Below are 23,594 nucleotides of genomic sequence, written 5' to 3'. Positions count from 1 at the left end.
TTCTGAAAGCATTTGTATGGAGTGTAGCCATGTATGGAAGTGAAACATGGACGATAACTAGTTTGGACAAGAAGAGTATAGAAGCTTTCGAAATGTGGTGCTACAGAAGAATGCTGAAGATTAGATGGTTAGATCACATTACTCATGAGGAGGTATTGAATAGAATTGGGGAGAAGAGGAGTTTGTGGCAAAACTTGACAAGAAGAAGGGATCGGTTGGTGGGACATGTTCTCAGGCATCGAGGGATCACAAATTTAGCACTGGAGGGCAGCATGGAGGGTAAAAATCATAGCGGGAGACCAAGAGATGAGTACACTAAGCAGATTCAGAAGGATGTAGGTTGCAGTAAGTACTGGGAGATGAAGAAGCTTCCACAGGATAGAGCAGCATGGAGAGCTGCATCAAACCAGTCTCAGGACTGAAGACGACAACAACAACAACATTGTTCTTTTCTGCTTTGTGTAAACAAATTGTATCATTACTGGTTTCAACTTATCAGCAAGTCATTATCAGATAATTTGAATACACTACATAGCAAACAGGCCTGTTCAGTTATATTGTGATGAATTACTATATAAAGTATTCAAATAATCTGCTTATGACTTGCTGATAATTTGAAACCAGTTATTTTTGTCATCAGGCAACAGCACAATTATTGATAGCATTTTGCCTTTAGTATGTCACTTATGTGGGAAACAGTTGTGGACTAAAGAGAAAATTGTGGAGTTTCTTCCACTCCAATTACAAAGTTCCTTCTGCGATGCAACCTGTTAAAGTGACAGCTTGACCCCTATTATGGCAGAATGATGATAACAGCAACGGTAGTGGAATGTGATTGGCCATGTGACAGTTTTTTAAACCAAAATTTATGAGCTTCAAAATCAGTGTTTTTGACACAGCAACAGAAAATGATAGTGGCTGTACTTCTCATTATGATCAACTGTATTCTATCCCTCTCTCCTTCTTATCTACAATTAGTCAAAATTCATTAGAATGTATACTCAAACAATAATTTTTTTTTGCATCTAGTTAATCATTAATGGGTACTGATATCAATAAATAAGAGAAAATAAGAATGTACTACATATGCTGCATTTATACCTGATGCTGTGAGGACATCTTGTCAAATTCATCAATACAACAGCAGCCTTGATCAGCTAGTACAAGAGCTCCTGCTTCAAGTGTATAATCACCTCCTGACTCCCGAGTCAGTGTAACAGTGAGCCCAGATGTAGTGCTAGTATTCCCACACACGTACACCCCTGTGAGAAAATGAATAAGTCTTCACAATGACAGCTTTGTATTACTGTGTTCTCTCTTTCTCTCTCTCTCGACAAACAACAATAACATGCACAAAAATGGCTTCATGCACAATGAAAACTTAATCCTAGCACAATTAGAGCATATGGTAAGATCTGCAAGATACACATGTATATTTAAATGTTGACCAGGTGTTATACTTGAAATTGGAATACTACATTGATAAACATTCCACAATTCACTGCCAAATCTATGACTTTTCAAATACAGGACTCTTCTCAAACTCAAATTAAGGAAGCAATCAAATTATATTAACTTCTTTTAACTGGTGTGGTCTGAAGACACTTTAAGTGAAGTTACGACAGAAATCACTGGCTTTAGAGTAAGTAAAGTAAATCCTATTATGTCTACCTTTAATTACTTTAGAAATTAATAAGTTAGAGCTTATCATTTTAAAGACTACAGAATGTCTCTTACACTTTGTACACCAGGTGTCCTGCAGCCTTGATACCATTGATTACTAACATTTTTATTTGTGTATGTAAACCATGATCAATCTGATTTATACTAACATGAGAATGTGCTAAAAACAATATAAAATAACACAACATCTGCAAAAACTTCTATGAAGGCCTGAAAGTAGAATGTAAGTAAGTGCTAAACAATCTAACACAAAATTACGAACACATTCAAACTCCCACTACATAAACCTATAGCAAGTATTGTGTTTTATTTTTATGAATCTTCTACAGGACCATTAATGATAAGCATATTTTTGATACCAGTCTGCTAAATCAAAAATGGAGCAGCGTAGCCTTTATGAATACAAATAAAAATGTCATTTACTTCCTATACTTGAATACAATTAATAATAATAATAATAATAATAATAATAATAATAATAATAACTGTGAGGGAATAAGACAAAATTACTTGTATTAAAATCACAACCAGTGTAACAAAGTGCACCAAACTGAGCATAAAATACGTTGACAGCCAATGTTGATAATATTTCAAGGGATGTGACATTCTCAAGAGAAGAAAAAAGGGTTCTTTTATATTGATAATGTATATAGTTCATGCAACTGAATGTGGAAGAAATTGTATCTCAGAAGAACACTGAAAATCACTGTTGTAAAGCTGCCTGACTATCTTTGGTATGGCCATCAACAGAAAAATAATGAACAAGCATTAAGAGCAAATAAAATATTTCTGACATAACAATCTTCGCCGACACTGGTGCAAAATGTTGTTTAGTGACAACAGCAATCAAGGGATACGCCAAAATTTCCCAGGTTAACTTTAAAGGAGGCAAATGAATACATGCAAATTATGTTCATTTTGAATGCATAACTCATAAGCTATGAAGTGAGTGCAAGGGAATCAGGAGGCACCTGAAAGGTTACCCGGTATAACTACAATAATGGAACATTGAATCAAATGGAACATTTACTAGAGAAAACTATCAAATTACATGGAGATAGAATATCTGGCCAGAACTTAAAATCAGGAGGAAAATTTCAGTATGCTGTCGATAAACACATAAAGAAGTATGACAAACTATCCTAAAATTTGCAACTCTTCCTTAATTCCTGAGGAAGGTAACAGTAACAAAACATAACAACTCAATTACCCCTCCTGAAGCTGACTATTGTGTAGCACACAGAAACACTCAAAACAGAATATAGTATTTGCACAGAGAGGGGGTAACGTGTGCGCTGGCGAGGGCACAGTTGAGAGTGGCGGTAAAGGTGAGAGGGTAAGGGTGAGGAGTGGGGTGGGGAAGTGGAGTGGGGTAGGGGTAGGTGGAAGAGGGGAACAATGGGGAGGGGAACAAGAAGAGGCAAGTGTGGATAGGGGGAGGGTAGGGGAGGGGGTACGGGTGGGGACGGGTGGAGGGGGCGCACATGGGGAGGGGGTACGGGTGGGGACGGGTGGAGGGGGTGCACATGTGGAGGGGGGAGGGGGTAGGCATAGTGGGAGGGGGTAGGGGGTAGGCATAGTGGGAGGGGGTAGGGGGTAGGCATAGTGGGAGGGGGTAGGGGGGTGAGCGGCAGATGGGGGGTGAGTGGCAGAGGGCCCAGAGGGGGCGAGGGCCCAGAAGGGGGGCGAGGGCCCAGAAGGGGGGCGAGGGCCCAGAGGGGGGGCGAGGGCCCAGAGGGGGGGGAGGGCCCAGAGGGGGGGGGGAGGGCCCAGAGGGGGGGGGAGGGCCCAGAGGGGGGGGGAGGGCCCAGAGGGGGGGAGGGCCCAGAGGGGGGGAGGGCCCAGAGGGGGGGATGGCCCAGAGGGGGGGATGGCCCAGAGGGGGGGATGGCCCAGAGGGGGGGATGGCCCAGAGGGGGGGATGGCCCAGAGGGGGGGATGGCCCAGAGGGGGGGATGGCCCAGAGGGGGGGATGGCCCAGAGGGGGGGATGGCCCAGAGGGGGGGATGGCCCAGAGGGGGGGATGGCCCAGAGGGGGGGATGGCCCAGAGGGGGGGATGGCCCAGAGGGGGGGATGGCCCAGAGGGGGGGATGGCCCAGAGGGGGGGGAGGGCCCAGAGGGGGGGAGGGCCCAGAGGGGGGGAGGGCCCAGAGGGGGGGAGGGCCCAGAGGGGGGGAGGGCCCAGAGGGGGGGAGGGCCAAATTCATAGTGTCAGTTCCCTCCAACACTACTTCAGACAGGACTCAAGTCCACACCATGTCATGTTGAGACACTTCTGTGTGCTCACAGGGTGCCCTATAAGATATCAGGAAGGTGTACCAGTTTCTTCGGCTCTTCAGTGTATAATGAGTTACATTCCTGTATACAAGTGGTTTGATGTGTGCCATCCAGGTCAGCTTACTGTTGAAAAGTAAGCTAGAGAAACAGGCACAGTAAAAACCTGCTAACAGTAGGTGATTTAATTATAATGTGGAATTTCCCAAATGAAATACAGGATCATGGTTGTTAGCACATGTCTATATTCCCCATATGAAGCCATATGGAGAGGAACATGGAATAGAGACAAATGTTGTTTACAAACAACTTCAATGATACCTTAGGTTCCCCAATGGTCACAATTTCGTTTATTGCTATAGCAAAATGGCTGATGGCTATAACAGACTGGTGCAGTACTCTGTCTGTTTATTCATGTACGTTGCTAAGGTCTGATACGACTAATGTGAAAGAACCTATGATATAAGAAGTACTGTAAGAAGATTGTCAAAAAGCTCCAAAAAGCCCAATTTGTGCAATGTTGCCAGGACGTGATGTCTCCACATCTGTCACCAGCCTTTTGCACATGCAGGGATATTGCAATTCAGTGCAAAAAGGCACAAAGATATCTGACAACCGATTTTGCACAATTTTAGCGACTTCTTTCATTTGGTTTGGCATGATGTGGGCTGCAGAAGTGCATGTGTGTGCGCTCATCAGCTCATCTCAGTGACCACTGTAAGTTAGGAATATGGGATCGACAAGATGACTAAATAAATCACACAAATAATCATGAGTAGGGCACTGAGTAAGAGGCATAAACTGGAGCAGTATAAGGTAAGATCAGTGGAGGAGAAAGTACTGTGTACTGCACTGAAGTGTGTTAGTTTCCCATTGTTCGTTAAACAAATGTCTTGTTCAGTAAAGAGTTTTCCAACACACACACACACACACACACACACACACACACACACACACACACACACACACACACGCGCGCGCGCGCGCTCGGACAGAGGGAGAGAGGGAGAGAGGGAGAGAGGGAGAGAGGGAGAGAGAGAGAGAGAGAGAGAGAGAGAGAGAGAGAGAGAGAGAGAGGGGGGCCGGCATTAAAATTGCAGTTGGAAGAGGCATGTTATACATTGTTAAAAAGCTAGTTAATCATTCTCTAAAAGCAATTCCTTCGAAATCAATATTCAGTACCTATTCACAACCAGTTGCATGATGGGCAAAAACTGTTCTATATTGTTTCCACAACTGTGTTAATTTTACTACATATGCAGTATCGAGGAATAGTGGGAGAATGGAGATCGTGGTAGCTGAGATGAAAGAGGGTTAGACTGCTCTGCTGTCTGATCTTGAGCCATTTCTAACAGTAATGAGTTACTTATATTTACAGAATGTCTACTACTGAGAAGGTATCTATGTCACCAGGTATCATGTTATTACTTCTTATTTCCATCTCTCCCTCCCTCCCTCTCTCTCTCTCTCTCTCTCTCTCTCTCTCTCTCTCTCTCTCTCTCTCTCTCTCTTTTTGCTTGAATTCTTCTGAGAGTTTCCCAGGCCATATTTCAATATTCGAAGACAACTGGGACAACCAATGGCCTGTATTCGTATTTCTTGTTTCCTTTGAATGGAACTGGTTCATCGGTCTATTAGTTTGGACAAGGAGGGTGTGCTATGGGACATTCTCTTCTAGTGCAAGACCGGATCTAGATGAAAAGTCTCTGTGAACAGAAACAGATAGTAGCAGCCTTCCCTTAGGTGACATGGGGTCTGGCAGTTTGTCTTGATTCCAGGTATGGGGCATACCTATTACCTATGGTAGCAGCTAAGTCACTTGATTACATTGCTACTGGTTAAAGACAATCCAACTTCTGACATTCTTCAAAAGGCAATAGGTGATTAAATGTTCTGAATGCGTTTGTGAAAAATTGGACAACCTGGTAGTGTAGAGGATGTAGACTTGGGCAGTGTGGGCACTGTGATGTTTGTTGACAGAGTTTACTGATGTGTGACTATCCACCACAATTAGTGCAGATAGGTTCTCAGGTACATTGGGCAGACATATGGCTAAGATAGTAACAATGAAAGTACTGTATACTAGACAAAACGTATGGTCATACATTGCGTATGCATACCATAATTTTCAAATTCCAGATAGAGTAGTCCCTTCTAACACTAATATATGTATGTTCCTGGGTTCACGTGGTTATATTTAGATGTTCTCTATGTATAGGGAGGAGAATACACCCCTCTGACACTCCAAGTTTGCTTGCAGTTCTCCATTTGTCTGAAGTATTCAATCTTTATAAAATATAATCCCTATTTAGGCTGTTATGGAGAGTGATTCTAACAGGTATGAGCACACTTCAAAAAGTAAGTTACACATTTTTATAACGGGCCAAGTAACTTTAACTGAATGCTGCACTATACTTCAAAGTGTGAAATATTGCTGTATCTCATTGCTGCCTATCAGAACCCCTCGGAGAGCGTTAAAGATGAACACCAGACCAAATTGTCCATTACATACAAAAATAACCACTATTTCAGTATACATATAATTCAAAAACGATGATTTGCTGAAACCATATGTGTAAAAGCCACCGTGTGCATTTTGAATGTGCCAAAAGCATTGAACATTGTTCTTATGTGAGAAACACAATATAAATGTAAAATTAACACTGTAACTAATCGAAAGAAATAGAGCACATTGTCAGGATGTACCAGTAAACTTATCATTATAAAATTACCACAACAAATTAAACAGAACATATAAATAAAGCACATTAATTGAATCTCCAACATATGTTAGCACTAAAATTCGGGCACTAGTTGCTTTGTTATAAACAAATTTTGAAATGTAATTGTTACATGTAATTAGTCAGAAATGTTATATTAAGTCGTAACTAAGTTGATAATAGGTTCACCTTGTTCAGCACTGAGATTGTAAATTTTTAGCAATGTGTAGCTCATATTCGGTTTAACTTTTAATTGTAATTTTACATAAAATTTTAATTTTCATTGTAGGTAATTGTTAACAAAAGTATAAATAGAGGTCACGCAGGTGCCTTGGGGCATTCGTTTTTTGGCTAGGGTTGCAAGCAAATGTATTGTAATCTCACTCGTTTGTTGATTGTTGTGAACTCTGTGTCATTTGATGTCAACTTTGGATACATCCGATGTAACTGGTACAGTTCACCAGGCTCAGACACCAGAGTCCTGGAAATATATTGGTATTAAAACCGCACTGTACTTTGGAATTAATTTGGGAGTCTTCCGCAATCCTTTTCATAGGTTGCACAGTGACGAGACATGAATCCAGGAATTTTACAAAACCCCGAGAACTAAACAACTCTCAATGTTGGTAGAATTGACGTGAAAACAACAGCGCATCGACTGGGCATTTCACTCAAAACATTTGCAATGCAGAGGTGGGAAAATATAAACATCTCAAGTGGCACAGACTCATAATGCTATTTTTCAGCATAGTTACCAAGTATCTGCAATGAACAGTCAGAATGTTCTACCAGTTGTTCAAATCCCTGACAACAGGAACCTGCTCCTCGGTCATGGAGCCATTTCAGAACCGCTGTGTGAACATCTTCATTGTAAGAAAATCTCTTTCCCCCAGATGTTCTTTCAGCTAGCAAGAAAAACTGAAATCACATGGTTCAAGATCTTCCTTTCTTCTGGATCAGCATTATCCACACCTATGCACCATTCCCACCCATCCTTAATTGATATTCCACAGTCCACCCAAACAAAACAACACTCTGACCTAGGCCATCTCAATCCCAACACTTTGCCACAGGGATTCCCCCTGGGAAATACCCAGGTGCAAGACCTGTCCTATTCACCCACCCAGTATCTTGCTGTAATAGTGTCACAAGCTTATCCTACCCTATCAGAAACAGGCCCACTTGTGAAAACAGCCATGTCATGTACCAGCTCTATTGTAATTTCTGCAAAGCATTTTGTATGGGTGTGACTGCCAACCAGCTGTCCACCACAGTGAATGGCCACCTACAAACTCTAGTCAAGAGCAGAGGTGACCACCCAGTGGTGGAACACACTGCTGAGCACAATATGATCAAGTTCAATCACTGCTTTGCAAACTCTGATATCTGGATCCTTCCCTCCACCACCAGCTTTTTTTAAAAACACAGAAGGAAGCTATCTGCAGAAGAAAGTTATCCTAGCAACATATCCTTCGCTCGTGAAATATTCCTGGTGTCATAGGATATATACACAGCCAAGGAAAAGGAAAAAAAAAATCCTTTCCTTTGGAACTGGAAAGAAGAACTTTGAGAAGATCTTTGATGTGCATCAACACGTACATTGCATTTTTTGTATTATGAAAGTATAAATATGAAGTCCACCTAACACAGAACATTAGTTTCCAAAGCATTGAAACCGAGATAGCGATGCATTCTTCTTAGCCAGTCACAGCTCATGTGACATGATCTCGCCAGCCAATGACAGCTGATATTCAGAGCATAAGACATATGATGTAGTCAGCCCATAGTAATGTCACTGTTCAGCAGTGCGAACACACAAATAGAAAAAGTTAATAGTTTAAATTATTATACATATAGCCTAGCTACAAGAAAAACTAAGCTCTCACATATAATATCAATCTTTTTTTGCATGTATTATCCTTTAAGATATATCAAACACAAATGCGCCATTAAAATTTTAAATAATGACATAAATGCCTGGTATTATGGGTCCGAATTTTTGCTAAGTGGCTGTTCTCAAAGAGTTAAGATTTGAATGAGAGTCAAAAGGTCTGCGATTTAAGAAATTCATCGCACATTCATAATTCATCTGACATAAAAGGAAATTTACTTTGAAACTTACGCTTCTCAAGCCATTATTTGGAATATTTTCCTGTGATCTGTTGGAAATGTAAACAGTTGTGATGTCATGCTCATCGAAAGAAAATTGTTGTTATGAAGCACTGCATATTATTTTTCGTAAAGCATTTGAGACAGTTTGCTGTTGGCATGCATTTGTTTGCGCACTGTGGTTTTCTCTCGTTTATGTTTCATTGCTACATATTATTCTGCAGTAGAGGACTAAAGTAAAATTCTTTGTTAGATTATCAGTTCTTACCGATCAAATTTACAAAAATTTAACTGAAAACTAAAACAATGAAAAATTCCCAGAACTCCAAAAAATTGCCGTGTTTTTCCCAGTTTTCTCCCAGATGAAAAAGTTCGCAGGTTTTTCCTGGATTTCCCAATTGTCCCATGACATAAACTCCCTGTGTCTCTCCTAACCCATGGCACCCACACCCTCTACCCAACAGTCCCCCCTTCCTCTGTCCAGTCACCCCCTCACAATCCATGCCTCTAAGTCATCATCAACACGTCTGCCCCTGGTAGCTGAGTGGTCAGCGCGACGGAATGTCATACCTAATAGTTCGGATTCGATTCCCAGCTGAGCCAGAGATTTTCTCCGCTCAGGGACTGGGTATTGTGTTGTCCTTATCATCATCATTTCATCCCCATCGACATGCAAGTCGCCGCAGTGGCATGAACTCGAAAGACTTGCACCAGGCGAACGATCTACCAGACGGGAGGCCCTGGCCACACGGCATTTTCATTTCCATCACTACCACGCATCACAGAAACTTTGTGGCCCTGACGCCCTTGGGCTGCATTCCTATCCTGTGCACCGGCTGCCTCTCTCTGGGTCTCCAGCTACCCCTTCCCACCTTGTCCTCTCGCTTCCTGACTCTTTCTCCTTGTACCCAATCCATCCAACACAATGTCTCAACCCAGTCCACCCGCCAAACAGCCATCCCGGCACTGTGTGTGTTACTCCTAAATTACTTATATGGTATCAATAAAACAAAAAAAAAAACTGTGAGAGAGTATATTAGCAAATAACATATTACAGAGGAAAATTCTCAACTAATGTGACAAACTCTTGTACATAACAAAAGGAGTGTGCCACAAGTATTCATTTCAACTTAGATTTGAATACTTCAGATTTGTCAGCTAATTTTTTTTATTAGTTTTGGCGCGAACCTACTGAAAATGAAATCTGCTGAATAATGCACACCTTGCATACAATGCTTAAGGAAGTATTACCCAAGTGCATATCATCTTTCCTTCTAGTGTTCACTGTATGAACATTGCTGTTTCTTCTGAATGAGCCAAAATTGTGAGCAACAAATCTCACGATTAAATATATCTACAGAGCCAGCAGAGTTAGAATTCTGAGACTCCCAAAGAACAGCCAACACGAAGTTTGTGAACTGACACTACAGACCTGTCTGATTGCCTTCTTCAGAGCTATGAATATTTTTGGTGAGTCCACATATTTTTCCTACAATATGATAATATAGGACATAAATGCCTAGGTATCCTATTCGTAATGACATGCTTGCAGTGAGCAGGTGGCTGCAAGCAGCAGGCATGTAATCACAAGCCAGTTTTCTGCTTCTCTTCTCTCCCTCTACACTCTTCCCCTACCATTTCCACACTTTCTTTCTCTGTAATGGAATTTGTTTTTCCATTTCCTTGTTTGCATTATTAAATTGGGGGAGCAGGATGTAATAGGGCAGCCAAAGAGAAATTATGGGTTTGAAGCGTATTATTTAAGATGCAGTTTGTTTAGTTATCACAAGTCAAAGTTAATATCTGGTACAAAATTGCTACATACATAGAAATGCAAACGGTTATGTAAAGTTTCATTACTGATGTTCGATCTTAACAGTGATTTATTAATTTTTTGTAATAGATTAAAATCTCTCACAAACATATAAAGAGCCAAACATTGACACTATTTTCGCGGCTTCATTTTGAAGATGAAGAAACTCTTGCTGTGGAATGTGTTAATAAAATTCTATTAAACTTTTTGATGAAAAGAACTCAACTCTTAGATGAGGATTACTCTGTGACACTATTTAATTCCATTTGCGAATTGTAAGGACTATATCCCCAGCAGCAGCAAGTGGTCTCAAAAATAATTTGAAAGCTTGAGATGGATTTAATATATACTCAAACCTCTTGAGAAATACCTCTTTCATTGCAGTAATTAAAGAAACGTACTCCTTGTAATTCTTTTCATGGGCTGAAGACAGAGAACATAAATTCGCTGTGTTCTCTGACGAAACCTGTCTTTCCCCACAGCAAAAGCTTTCTCACGTAAGCTTGCATTTTTTCAGTCATTTCACAAATTACTTGATTTTCACCTTGCACACTAGTGTTCAAATCATTCTTATGTCCCAAATTATCCACTAAAAATGCAAGTTCAGCAACCAATTCTCAATCATCTCATTTGGGGCCACACCTCCTTTTGTCCTTTAAAAACTGATACAATGACATTCTCAATTTAAAAAAAAAAAAAAATCTTTTCAAGTACATTGAGTGCATAAGCCAGCGTATTTAACTGTGGCACAGTAAGTCACCATATGCTCCTCTTCAATTTCAACTAGAAATTTGTGGAATTATCAACATGTCCAGCCATGGGATCTCAAATAACTAGTTACCCTGCATAGTGTCGCCTAATTTTGCTACTTTTGCAAAGGGTAACATTTGCTCCAAAATGCAGTGAATGCTGTACAGTGGTTGTTATGTGTGATGTTGCTTCTTTATTTGCAATCAAACAAATCCTATCTGCTCCCCTTTCATTGAAAATGCTCTCTCTGTTGTTACTGAAATGTCTGTGGATTCATCAAGTGCAAAGGAAAATGCAATGCAATGAAATCTTGCATTTCACTTATTAATTGCTGGTAAACGTCATCAGCTACGGCACTTACTTAGCGATAAACAGTCTACTGAGAAAGACTGATTGCTGGAAACCAATTTACATTAAGTGGGCACAAAATATCTGCAGTGTCATTGATACACTCCTTTATGAACCCACTCTGACCAAACAGTTTTCCAACTCTTGCTATGTTGTTAAGTGCAATCTTATAACTTGCATGTACTGCTGGGCTGCTAATGCTCTCATACTAAAAAGCTGAAAATAGTGCTGCGTAAAATACTAAATCATGTAGATGAGACACATGTTGAAAGAAAATTGTAGATTTCTTGTAAAAAAGGGCAACTTACATCAGATTCATCATGTCTCGTCTGATCGCTCATTTTAGCTTCAGTTAATTTTTCCATCCATTCAGAATCCAAAAGTAAGCTTTACTCATCCTTGTGAAATATGTTATAGTGGCTTCCTATAACAAACTTCTGCTGATCAGTGAGTATACAGCCAAATATTGAACATTCTGAATTTTCATTATTGTGTACAAATAAAAGCTGACACTCCTATTCCTTTTTAGAGGATGTCAAATTACCGTTTCTTCATTTCTTTTAGTGACACTGAATTTTCAGTTGCTTGTAACATAACACACACTATCTAATGGTTGCTTCTCCTCAATTTCAGTAGCTAAGGTTAGTATTACACTGCCACAACCTGAGAGTTGTCGCCATACCTCGGGACAAGACCCAGTCTGTGCTTGCATGTGAGCAATGCTCAAATTCAGCACTTTTACACTCACAAGCCACATGCAGTATTTACTATACGAGATGATAGAGTACAATTAAGCACAAGCCACCATATTTCAGTGTCATACACAGTGGAGATTATTCTAATTTGTTCAATTAGTGCACATGATGTTGAAGATGCTATTTCCGAAAAAGCTTTTCATTTACCCTCAGTGCTAAGAATTTACAACAATCAGCTTCACTGACTGACTTGCTGAGCATACACTGGTACAGCAAAATTGCACTTCTACTGAGGTTCAAAGTTAAATATTATATACATTGTGTTTTGTTGTACTTAAGTGTTAATGTGCTTTCTGATCATCTGTCACGTTTAGTGGCAAGTCACAGATACATATCAAGAAAAGCAATGGAACCAGACTAAACACTGTGCCTCCCCACTTTACATGATCTTAGCCAGATTCAAGTCTCTTCCCTGTTTCTTGACACTGGAGGACAGCCTTCCACTCCCTACTTTCCAGACATGCAGTGAACCATCGTCAAGCTGTATCCTTAATCCAATAAGGTTCCAATGTATGTAGAAGTACTACAGGATCCATGTGATCTGTGATCTAATGTTTTTTGCTAAACCAACAAAGATAACTAATAGCCTCCACCTATCATTTAGCCCTGCTAGTGCTTCACACACAAAAGAATAAATTTTATTTTATTGATGGAAAAAAAAAAAAAAAAAAAAAAAAAAAAAAAAAAAAAAAAAAGAGAGAGAGAGAGAGAGAGAGAGAGAGAGAGAGAGAGAGAGAGAGAGAGAGAGAGAGAGAGAGAGAGAGAGAGAAGAAGAACAACTGATTGTTCAGCAGTCTACGCCTGTGAATAGGAATGCATTTACAAACTCTTAAGCTTTCTGTGTAGAAAAATAATGTTTTTTGGTTATGAAGGATTATTAACTCCCGACATCCAAATTTTACCCTCTTTAAGACACAACCTTTCCCTCAGAAGGTGCAATGCTTGCCTCCTATATCCATGAGGCGTCAATGCCGATTCTCCTATTGGTGAGGTTCAAGCAGCTCCATGAGACTGTTTTAACACTTAGCTCTTTCAGCCAATCAGCCTCCAGAGCAGAATGCAGGACTTTCTTTGGTCAATCCCTGTTCTCGGTAACAGAATTCCTTGGGGAGGTGCTGTGTCCTGCGAACACTTTTCAAAAGCATATATCCAACTGGTGCTGAAAAGCACCTGTTATCATGGAAAAGCTATTAGCACTTAAGACAGTTTACCTACACCCCAAACAGAACCTACTTATTAGGCTTACAAAAAGTCCAACCCATAATCTCCAGAATCAAAATCCCCTTCTGCAAGATAGCAGTAACTGACCTGGGTATCCATCATAGTCCACAGGCACAACTAGGAATGATATGAAAAAAAAAAAAAAAAAAAAAAAAAAAAAAAAAGAGGTCTGATGCATTTCAAGTGCTATGTATCTTCAATTTAGCAACAGCAATGTCCACCTGGTTTGATGGTAATTGCATGGGAGTACCAGTGCCCCTAAAGGACAGGTATCTACTCCTTGGCTTGCATGGGGAGGTAACAGCTTGGCAACAACCACAGAAGCCCTGCATTGTCTGGGGGACTACGACAGAGACTACTCAATGACCTCATCACATTGGATTGACTGGCATGATAGAGTAATTTTCAATTAATGAAGAATGTGTATGTGATGTTCTTAGAGTCCATTGCGAAAGTGGAGGACTAGGCTTTTGTTGAAAAGATAATAAAGGGTGGACAGCCATACAGACATGTAAACATGCCAGTGAATTTAGTGAAGTCTTGCCCTAGATGTTTTTCTCACCATAAAAGATTGGATTGCCCATCACATAACGCAACATGTCACACGTGTGGAAAAAAGGCCATGTCCAAGCAGTAAATGCTGTGTTTTCAAAACCTACAACAGGTTCTGACAAAAGTAAGATTGAGATTGTGCCTTCTTCTTGCCCTAGTGCTGTGCAATGATGTTCTAACAAACTAATTGTCTCATTACAAATTGCTGGCTATTGTGTGAATTTTCAGTTAGACACATGTGGCTCAGTAACTTTGCTTAATCGTGCCACATACGAACAGTTAGGCTCACCACACCTTTCTAAATCTAGCAAGCACCTCACTGCTTACAATGGACAGGAAATTCCAGTGCTTGGACAGTATAGTTTGCCAGTTACTTACAAATCTCTCACTAGGAAAGTGACTTTTATTGTGTTGAAATCAAGTGATAGTGGGAACATATTCAGATAAGATGGCTTTGGTTTGTTTGGACTTAACATTCAAGACAATGTACCCTCAATATCAGCTTTTGTACCAAAAGACAATGTATTTACATTGCTTAAGGAATTTCCTGAACTATTTTCACAAAGAACGGGAAAAGCAATTAACTTTATAGCGCATGTTACATTGAAATACAATGCACAGCCTAAGTTTTTCCGGGCCTGCCCTATTCCAATTGCTTTAAGAGACAAAGTAGCCTGTGAATTGAAAGAATTGCAAGATAATGTTACAATTGCTCCCATTCAAGCTAGGCAATGGGCAAGTTCTCTCATTTTGTTGCCTAAGCCTTTTGGTCACATTTGTATTTGTGTTGACTTCAAGTCTACTGTCAACCCACAGACAGTAGTCGACACTTATCCGTTACCTCACCCTGAGAAGCTCATGGACAGGCTTAGTGCAGGATGTTACTTTTCTAAGATAGATTTGCTTGATGCCTACTTACTAAATTCCATTTGATGAAGGATCACAAAAAGTGTTTGTTGTAAATACACACATAGGACTGTTCAAGTATTTGTGTTTGCTTTTCGGCAGTGCTTCTGCACCTGCCTTTTTCAATGTTACTAGAAACAGCCGAGTGCAAAAGTACCACTTTATTCAAACTACCTTGACGATACTGTCATCTCAGATGTGTACCAGACGAACACATTGCCAATTTGCATACTCTTCTTCGAGTGTTGTCATAAGCAGGACTCAAGTGTCGTCTTGAAAACTGTGTCTTTTTTTCAAACTGAATTACAGTGTTTAGGTCATGTGATGAACAGCCAAGGTACTAGGCAAGATGACATACTATATTCGGTTCACACCGAATGTCCCTCCACTGCATCACCTGTGTCGCAAAAATGTACTTTTTGTGTGGACTAAAGACTGTAAAGATGCATTTCAGAAACTAAAAAATGCTTTGTTTAGTTACAGATGTTAAGTGCATTTTGACCCTGCCAAGCCGGTAGGTTTGTAAGTCAATGCTTTTTACTATGGAATCACTGCTGTGCTTTCACACAGGATTGGTGCAAAAGACAGACCCATTGCATTTGCCTCAAAATTGCTCACTCAAATTCAGTGCAATTATTCTCAAATTGAAAAAGAAGCACTCGCTATTGTTTATAGTGTGACAGAATTCCATCACTATTTGTATGGTCACGAGTTCCTTTTGGTGACAGATCACGAGTCTTTGCGGTCCTGTTCATCTGTCAAAGCCTGTTCGTACATGCACTGCTCAAAAATTGCAACACTGGGCTTTGTTTCTTTCACAGTACTGACCTACGACAAAGCACGGCAATGCAGACGTCCTATCTCACCTTTTGATTGGCCCAGACTCTGATTTTGAGCATCTGCCGCATCTTGTTACCAAATCAATGTGCAGGACTCTGAATTGCTGGAATCTTTTCCCTTGCACTACAGAAAAATTGCAGAGGCCACGGAAGCAGACCCAGATTTCAAGATTCTGTTGCATTACATTCGCACATCTTGGACTCATTCATTGAACAGTGTCCAGAACTCAGTTGTGCACTGATATTTTGCTTGTCAGCATAATCTTTCAGTTCAACAGGGTGTGGTTCTAATTCAAAATGACAGTGGACAATCATGTGCTTATTCCAAAAGTGTTGCTATTGCTCCACCACAGACATGAGGGAATTTTTCACACTAAACAGTTAGCATGACAGTGCTGCACTTGGCAGGGCACAGATGCCTACAGTGAACAGATGACGTAACAGTGTCACGCATGCACGGGAAACCAATCCAATCCGCCACAGAGCTTCTGAGCTTGGCAGGACCATTTTGGAACACTCGTTGGCTCATAGTGATAGACTCTTTTAGCAAGCTCCCATTTGCGGTGCCTATGACTTCTACCACATCACATAGCACCATTCAAGCGTTGTCTTCCGTATATTGTGCATAGAAGGTTTGCCAGATGTACTTGTGTCGAACAACGAACCACAGTTTACTTCACGTGATGTTGAACAGTTTTCTGAATGAAAGGATATTCATAATTTGTTAAGTGGTCCGTTTCAACCCTAATCCAACGGAGAAACAGAACGCCTCATATGCACTTTAAAGCAGCAGATGGCCAACTTCACACCACCCACATATGGGAATAGGCACTACAATTCTTTCTCGCCTCCTATCACTCCTATCCACAAGACGGACCATCACTGGCGGGACTTCTGCATGGGCACCACTGCATGATGCTACACTAACTACACCCACCGCAGCATCCGCCACTGCCAATGGTCCACAAGTATTGATTTGCGCCACGCGATCTTCTTTTCAGGGTTTAAGGCAACTGTGGGCACTGGGAAAGAGGTATGACCCAGGAAGGTATTAGCTCTTTTATGTACTTGACTGCAGGTACAGATGGTTTAGAGTGTCGCCACCAGAACCAAACTCATGTGTGTCATTCGCCCCATGATTCTGCTGCTGTTCTTCCCCCTGATTCACGGCCTCACGGGACTGCGCAGCCTTCGCAACTGCTCACTGGTGCCACTAGCGCACCGCAGTGGGAGCGGATGGACAATGTGCCCTCACTCCTGCTCGTGGACCCGATGGACCTGGACCCGCCATCGCCGTGACCATCACTGTCATTGCCGCAGGACATGCCCTCCGGCCCTGGCAGCAGTTTTCCAGAGGTTATTCCTGTTGCCTCATGTGCCAGACGGCAGGGTATGGCCGGGAGTATGCCGTCCTCCACAGTTACAGCTCCCAGTTCACCTCTAGGTCCAGTATCCTGCCCCTCCCCCCCTCCCACAATCATTCGCTTCTTCCCAGCATGACAAAAGTGCAGCATTTCGAGAGGGGAGGGGGTGGGGGGGAAATGTGCTATCACAAGCTATCGTCAGCACACTGGTTGGTAAAGATGTAGCATGAATATCAATAGTAGGTGCTCAATCAACTGTGCCTTTGTAGTGCTTCCGAGAATTTTTGTGCAAGTTCTAGAACCACTCTGCCTTCCACCATCTTGAACACATGATATTTTTGATGTGAGTGGGAGAAAGTAACCCTATCTACTGCGCATCATATGTCTGTGTGTGCAGGTCTGAAGTTTATCGTGAGAAGACTGTAGACACGGTGGTCGAATGGCACCGATAAGTGCTTGTTGGTCGGCCCATGGAAGACGTAATGAAAGCACATGGCAGAACCAAGGAACTTCTGTGTTATTCCGTGCTGTTTTGTAACTGTGACTATTGTTAGTGATGAAAGAACAATTGAAGAGAAAAAGATTTTTAGTAACTTTTAAATTGAACTTGCTAGAGGCAAAACATGTTTACCATTTTGTGGGAAGAGGAATGGTTACTAAACCAACTCTCTCATAAATGTTATTCAATTGATCTCTGGAGGTTATATATTTACTTGGACACGAGGAAACTTACTGTGTTTTGAGTCAACTACATCCTTAATTGATGAGTATGTTAACAGTAAAGTTTGTATATGTGATCATCAGATTACAGAAATAAGAAAATATTATTTTCTGCCACACACATCAAAAAAAGAAAAAATGTTATAACATGGTGACCCATGAAAAAGACTTGAAAAACTGGAATTCTAAGATCAAAAACAAGAAAAGTGGAATTGTAAGTTGCCATAGCAGCTAAACCAAACATGATAAAGAATTTGTCCAAGACATGCCCGAGTATTCAAAAGAGAAAAAAATTTTAATTGAGAATAGTGAAGAAGATTCCAGTGTGTTTCTCTAGAAGAAATACGCTGAGATCACTTTTACTAAGATGATCTGGTGCGGGCAGTGGATAGCTCAAACAACCATTGAGGGGACACAGATGCAGAAACCAACATCCGACACCACCAGCACCAGTTGCTGTTCAACAGTGCTGACCCACTTCCACTTTCACCCACCAACGCCTGTGCAAAAACCAACGACCAACACCACAGGCACCAATTGCTGTTCAACAGTGCTGATTACACATCCGTTCATCGATGCAGCTCAAATGCTACGCCGGGAGAATGTGAAACAGAATTTTATTGTTTAAGTACGTCGTATAAACTAATGCATGAACTATATTAGTTTAGTTATTGTACTGAAAGTTAATTTTTAAATGCTCACTAGGTCCAAAGTGGGTAAAAATATGAATAACGAACAGCAAGTTGGGGAAACTTTAGAACCAGTCTTGGCTATGAGAGTTACAAAAGAAGGACCTGACTTGTCTGAGTTAGTAAATCTAATTAAAACGCAATCAAAAGTGACTAAGTGAAGAATTAGGCATAATGAATTCTCGATTAGATGATCAGAGTAAAACTTTAAATGCTAAGTTAGATGACCAGAATCAGCAGCCGAATGCTCAGAATGAAACTCTAAGGAAAGAAGTAAGGTTTGATACATTCTAGTTTAAATGCTCAGAGTGAAGTTTTACATAACCAGAGTGAAACGTTGAATAGTCAAGCAACAAATCTAGGTTTGTTAAATGCCAAAGTTGATGCACAGAGCAAAGATTTAGTAATCTATGAGGAGTCATGAATGGTTTAAAGAGTGAATTTGGAACCCTAAATAGTAAAGTACAAAATCTGAAATTCGATTTAAAGAAGGAATTGACTTATTCTTTAAATGTTCATGTAAATTAAATGTTTACTGAATCCAATCAAAAACAGAAGGATAATTTTCAGGATCTGACAAAAAGGTTAGAATTGAATATTGAGGAGAAATCAAATAGTGTAGAATTAGAGATTAATGAAAAGTTAGGACCATTGGAGGATGTATGCTATGTTACATTTAATGCTGTAAAGCAGGGATGGCATACTTTGAAAGTGAGTGTTGATAAGCATAGCGAATTAATGCCTGTTATTCAATCGCAAATTACAGGTGTAAGTACACGAGTAGACAGTGTAGAAAGAAGCTTCAAAGAGAAGATAGCAAGCTCTGATATCATAAATGTAAGTAATATGGAGGAGCAGGTAGAGGTAATTATAGATCGGAAAGTCACCGAGAGAATAACATCCGGGAATGCATCGTCTATGACTTCTTCAAATTTCCTGATATCAGGAAGAGCATAGACAAACTCTGGAGAGATGCCAAAATTATCCAGGTACCAGTAGAAGAAAAAAGTATATTCACCTAATGTTGGGATAAATAGAGAAGTCGTGACTGATTTGCAGTGGGGAGACTTTCAAAAGAAGTTTAAGAGAAATACTGGTCTGTCAGTGCACAAAAAAAGTTAATATCAGATCCATGGGACCCAGGCGGAGTCATATATCCCCCAGGGACATTAACATTCTGAGTTAAGGGGCAGAGTGATGACCATAGGATCCCGCCTTCTTTTCAGCATCTTCTTCCAAAATAGTTTTCCTGCCCGAATTCCTTGCAAATCTTAAACTATTCTGTCATCTATTTTGAAAATCTTAAAACTAGCCTGTAATCTTTACTTGCAAAACTGGATATGACAATAACACAAATACCGATTTAAATGAAATAAACAGAATAAGAATATTATGTTAGTGAAAAATGTAATGTGACAAACTGAACAACTATTATATGGGTATAATTTTCTATATTGTATAGGATACTTTATACCTTTTATGAGATGTGATGTAAATGGGAAGGTTTGTATCAATTTTGAAAGGGGTGGGTATTGTAAAGCATGAATTACTCCAACTGATAAATCATGGTTAATACAAGACACACATCACACCTATCAGACAACCCTTCCAAACAAATGTGACCGATCCTTCAACATTTGCTATTTCCATAGGATTGCTAAGATTTCCTTCGGGGACCTCAAAGGTGAAGGTGGGAATGCCCCCCCCCCCCCCCCCCCCCCTCTCTCTCTCTCTCTCTCTCTCTCTCTCTCTCTCTCTCTCTCTCTCTCTCTCTCTCTCTGTGTGTGTGTGTGTGTGTGTGTGTGTGTGTGTGTGTGTGTGTGTGTGTGTGTGTGTGTGTGTGTGTGTGTGTCTATATAAAGAAACTTCCACATGGGAAAAATATATTAAAAACAAAGATTCCAAGACTTACCAAGCGGGAAAACGCCGGCAGACAGGCACAAGAACAAAACACACACACAGAATTACTAGCTTTCGCAACCGATGGTTGCTTCTTCAGGAAGGAGAGGGAAAGACGAAAGGATGTGGGTTTTAAGGGAGAGGGTAAGGAGTCATTCCAATCCCGGGAGCGGAAAGACTTCCCTTAGGGGGAAAAAAAGGACAGGTGTACACTCGCGCGCACACACACACACACACACACACACACGCACACATATCCATCCGCACATAAAATACTATGAACCAGGATGATTCTACATCGAGTATACATAAGGAGGAGGAACGAGTAACGAAAGAGAAAGCCAGCAAGATTGGAGTTAATTGTGATGCTTATTTAAGAAAAGTCAGTGTAGCAAATACTCTGATAAATTGACAAATAGTAGGATAGTGGACTTGAATTATAGGTAGACATAGTATAGAGGATGTAGATGAAGACGAAATGGGAGGTAAGATACTGCGTGAAGAGTTTGACAGAGCACTGAAAGACCTGAGTCGAAACAACGCCCCCGAAGTAGACAACATTCCATTAGAACTACTAACGGCCTTGAGAGAGCCAGTCCTGACAAAACTCTACCAGCTGGTGAGCAAGATGTATGAGACAGGTGAAATACCCTCAGACTTCAAGAAGAATATAATAATTCCAATCCCAAAGAAAGCAGGTGCTGACAGATGTGAAAATTACCTAACTATCAGTTTAATAAGTCACAGCTGCAAAATACTAACGCGAATTCTTTACAGACGAATGGAAAAATTGGTAGATGCGGACCTCGGGGAGGATCAGTTTGGATTCCGTAGGAATGTTGGAACACGTGAGGCAATACTGACCTTACGACTTATCTTAGAAGAAAGATTAAGAAAAGGCAAACCTACGTTTCTAGCATTTGTAGACTTAGAGAAAGCTTTTGACAATGTTGACTGGAATACTCTCTTTCAAATTCTGAAGGTAGCAGGGGTAAAATACAGGGAGCGAAAGGCTATTTACAATTTGTACAGAAACCAGATGGCAGTCATAAGAGTCGAGGGGCATGAAAGGGAAGCAGTGGTTGGGAAAGGAGTGAGACAGGGTTGTAGCCTCTCCCTGATGTTATTCAATCTGTATATTGAGCAAGCAGTAAAGGAAACAAAAGAAAAATTTGGGGTAGGTATTAAAATTCATGGAGAAGAAATAAAACTTTGAGGTTCGCCGATGACATTGTAATTCTGTCAGAGACGGCTAAGGTCTTGGAAGAGCAGTTGAACGGAATGGACAGTGTCTTGAAAAGAGGATATGAGATGAACATCAACAAAAGCAAAACGAGGATAATGGAATGTGCACCGTGGACCTTCTTGTTCTGAAGCCATGTTGCTTTCTCTCATTCTTCCTTCTAATTTTGCCCAAATTCGTGCTTCCGAAATGTTCTAAAAAATCTTTGCACAGTGACCCTTCAATGGCAGAAGCAACAATGCAGACCTCCTGGCGACATAATTGAGAATTGAATGCAACACTTCAGGACAACAACAACAACAACGAGTTGTTGTCATAGGAAACTACAGCAGCTGCCATTGCGACCAGCAGCACCTGCATCACCAACAGGTGGAGTTTCCATTGCAGCGTAAGGCTGTGAGTTAACGAGCATTTCGCTCTTACCTAAATATATGGCCGAAAGAGTCAACCTTCAGGATTTGTGAAACGAACACTGTCGTCCAGGACCGTGTGCCACAAAGAGCGCAAATTTGTCACGAGATGGGGAAAGTCACAGGCGTCTATTGTGCTGAATGAGGCCTAGGCGCTGTAGCATGTGAGCGAGACAGACGAGAACCTACGACACCGGGATGCACCGTAGAAGCCGTTTATGGCCAGGAAGACGCAGCAGTGTTAAATATGGCGGACCTAAGATCGGCCATAAAGGGTAACATTTATGAAACCTATTTAATTCTGTAGTAACTCAGGGAATGAAGTCACAGTAATTTTAATCTACCATCCTTCATAAATTTTCATGGTGATCCCAACAGAACTTGAATATTGATCATATCTATAACAGTTTAGGATTTACTGACAAAGTGAAATTCACAAGTTTTGTAACAAAGACCTGAATGCTAAAATCCAAACGCTTTAGTCGATCTTAACGATCGAAATTTCATATAGAAGCGTATCATCAAAATGACAAATGTTGTAAATATCAACTCTGTAACTTTTAAACAAAGTTAAAGTAAATTTAGGTTATCAGTTATTTTCAGCTAATCATCAAATCATCATTTTCTCCACACAAAACACATTCAACAATGACAGCATGACAGCTTATTGAATCATTAGGTAATAGAATAATTGTTGTAAAAGTTTAGTGCATAATAGTTACTTTTGTTCTTTATTTATCAGAACGCACATTGGTGCAAGGCTACTGGCTGTGACATTCAAAGTTAAGAAGAAAATTGAATTGGTTTTAAGTAAAATAATTTAACGTTTATTATCTAATGGATATTATTGTTACTTTATTTAAAATGTGAAAGTGGTCAAGCTTTGGTTATTTAAATATGTTAAAATGTAAAATAATGTAGAATAAGCTGTAGCCAATACGTTGGACGGCTTCAGGACAGGGAACTGCACTAGTCAGTTGAGTGAGGATATTCGGCACGCAGGACACGTGGCCAGGGACGAGCATAGGGACACTTTGGATTGTGACAGGAAAGTGGACAGTCGGTCTTTAGGCAGCTAGGAGGTGAAATGACTTAGAAAACTTCACATTGTGTGGTATCGCACAACTTAGTCTCTGAGTGGTGAGCAGCTGTATGCCTGATGTGAACTTTAACTTTTCATGTAAATAATGAGGTAGAGTATTGGACTTGTGTTTAACGATGAGACTGTGAATGATCAAACTGTGTCAAATGGATATGCTCTCAAGAGTAACAGTAACTCTAAATACGATAACTTTCAC

The 23,594-nt window shown here is 40.6% G+C and overlaps 1 protein-coding gene across 2 annotated transcripts in view; it reads right to left on the bottom strand.

Annotated features, from left to right (window-relative positions):
• The window catches only part of LOC126343639 (DNA helicase MCM8-like), a 146,102-nt gene that overhangs the window by 53,857 nt on the left and 68,651 nt on the right, over nucleotides 1-23,594 (bottom strand). For both annotated transcript variants that reach the window (XM_050001955.1, XM_050001954.1), the window contains exon 9: nucleotides 1,102-1,262. In XM_050001955.1, coding sequence (XP_049857912.1) covers nucleotides 1,102-1,262 — 161 coding nt within the window. The remainder of the gene's footprint in view (nucleotides 1-1,101; nucleotides 1,263-23,594) is intronic.

This window comes from Schistocerca gregaria, chromosome 1 (genome assembly GCF_023897955.1).
Source record: "Schistocerca gregaria isolate iqSchGreg1 chromosome 1, iqSchGreg1.2, whole genome shotgun sequence".
In the NCBI taxonomy this organism is placed as follows: domain Eukaryota; kingdom Metazoa; phylum Arthropoda; class Insecta; order Orthoptera; family Acrididae; genus Schistocerca; species Schistocerca gregaria.
Note: the sequence above shows the minus strand (reverse complement) of the source record. Positions and strands in the feature narration are given on the sequence as shown.